Raw genomic sequence first — 1,996 nt, 5'->3', positions numbered from 1 at the left:
TCATCGCCTCCTAGCCCACGTGCTGACGTCACGATTTTGCCGAGATGACGTGGGTGGATCCATCTGATCCACCCTCGACGGACCAGATGGCCATTCTGATCCGCCGAAGACGTAGCTTCCGCACCAGATGGCGTGCGTTGCCAGGCAGATGTGAATCGTTACGCCTACTAAGCCTTGCCGCCTCATGCACATCGAATGCCGTCACACCTGATACTCAATATTAATGTACTGTCCTGCAGAACCAACTCATGTTTGCATACTTACCGTATGATTTACAACTCATCATTATTGATTTAATGTATTATGCCTACTTATCTTTTCAAATAAAACTGACAACTGTAAGTTGCTGTTTTTTGCTTGCAATTAAAACCCTCTAATTAACTACTAAAAAACCCTGCTTTAATATGTAGTTACGAGTGACGTTATTATGCCTAATTATAAAATATTATGACCCACTTTTGTGTTTACATTGTATGTTAATCATTTATTAAAAAACTCTCACTGCTGAAATATGTTGTTACGAGTGACGTTATTTAAGCTAATTAAAAATTAAAATACTCAGTGCTGTATTTACGTTGCATTTTAAAATTTCTAATTAGCATATTAAAATTAATCTCATATTTAATATTTTGTTTTCCTACATGTTACGGATTAATAACAAGTCTATTTATGGTAAATTAATTCCTATTTAAAGAGAGATTAAACTTGTTGCACCTTGTCTAAGCTAATTGTTTATTTCATTTATACGAAGTTTACTTTTGCCACTGCCTAATTTAAGGAGACCCCGATTAACATTTTTATAAGTAAAAAATTTATATTCAAACAATAGTTAGTTCTTCAATAATAAATAAATATATTATTGCTAATTTAATGTTTACTGTATTACACCCCTTTTAACTGTTTACATTACACTGTTTTAAAGTAGAAATCTACTTTGATATTACATTCTTTAATGTAAAAAACTGCTTTACACTAAAAATATATTATTATCAGTATAAAATTAATGAATAATTAAAATCTTTTATAAGATGAAATGTAAATAATGAAAAATTCATAAACTTTTATGAAATTATTGAAATAATTATTGAATTTCCCCAATTATTAGATGAATGAAAATTATATTTTATGTATCATTTAGATTCCTAAATAAATAAATTAATGTATAAAATTTTTAACAAATTTAAGCTATTTAGTATGATTATAAGGGGATGCTCTCGATGGAGATTAATTTCTAATGTATAATGCCTAAACTGATGAAAGGTGCAACGCCAAATGAACTAGTTAAAGGTGTGACGGCAAATCTGATGTCAATCATTGGCCAAGTGTCAGAGCCGGCGTAACAATAACACAAACGCATAGCGACGCTTACCGTTCCTCTTGGGGGAGTAACGATCACCACTAGATTGGCACTGAAACAGAGTCTCAGCACTACGTCAATTGCGAATTTGCATAACTGCCTCTAGGACAGATACGTCTTACGAATTCACATAGGTGTTGAAATCCCATTGCACAAGATTTCAAACAGCGTCCATTTCCACACAAATGGACATGGTCATCTCTTTAAAACCGGTCTCTGGCCAGCACGGGACTAGGAGACTCCGCCGAGGGAAGTCCCCGTTAACGGGCAGGAGGGCGGGGGGCGGCGCGGGGGCGGTCGGGCTGAAAAAAAACCTTGCTTGAGATCTCATTGCTGGGATCCTAGCAAGGCGGCAGGCCTCTGGTACCGCAACCGGGAGAGGAAGAGGTGAGCTTTGAAAATATGGACTTTGATCATTTGATACGGTTAGGGTCGCGTCGTGCAGTGTAACCCGTCGAACTCCTGCACACCACCCTATCTCACATTCCTCCTATCCTTGCACTGCTATTCTCAAGCATTTACTTATTCTATACTCCAACTATAGCATGCTAAAACACTCACTAAACTCCAAATGTCCTTTTGGAAATGATCGTCAAATTATTCATTCATTTCTCCTTTCCGCCAAATGAACCCCTAAAC

At 36.5% G+C, this 1,996-nt stretch overlaps 1 protein-coding gene across 1 annotated transcript; it reads right to left on the bottom strand.

Annotated features, from left to right (window-relative positions):
* Positions 1-1,517: 1,517 nt before the first annotated feature.
* On the bottom strand, positions 1,518-1,835 carry Tsp_08456 (serine/threonine-protein kinase MAK; the record flags this gene model as incomplete). The annotated part of the gene is given in 2 exon segments (XM_003375417.1): positions 1,518-1,659; positions 1,672-1,835. Coding segments are annotated over 2 exon segments (306 nt in total), but the record flags the coding sequence as incomplete, so codon positions are not given.
* Between the last annotated feature and the right edge of the window lie 161 nt (positions 1,836-1,996).

This window comes from Trichinella spiralis (assembly GCF_000181795.1).
Source record: "Trichinella spiralis strain ISS 195 chromosome Unknown Scfld5, whole genome shotgun sequence".
Classification (NCBI taxonomy): domain Eukaryota; kingdom Metazoa; phylum Nematoda; class Enoplea; order Trichinellida; family Trichinellidae; genus Trichinella; species Trichinella spiralis.
The sequence above is the reverse complement of the archived record's forward strand: the minus strand, read 5'-3'. Positions and strand labels throughout refer to the sequence as shown.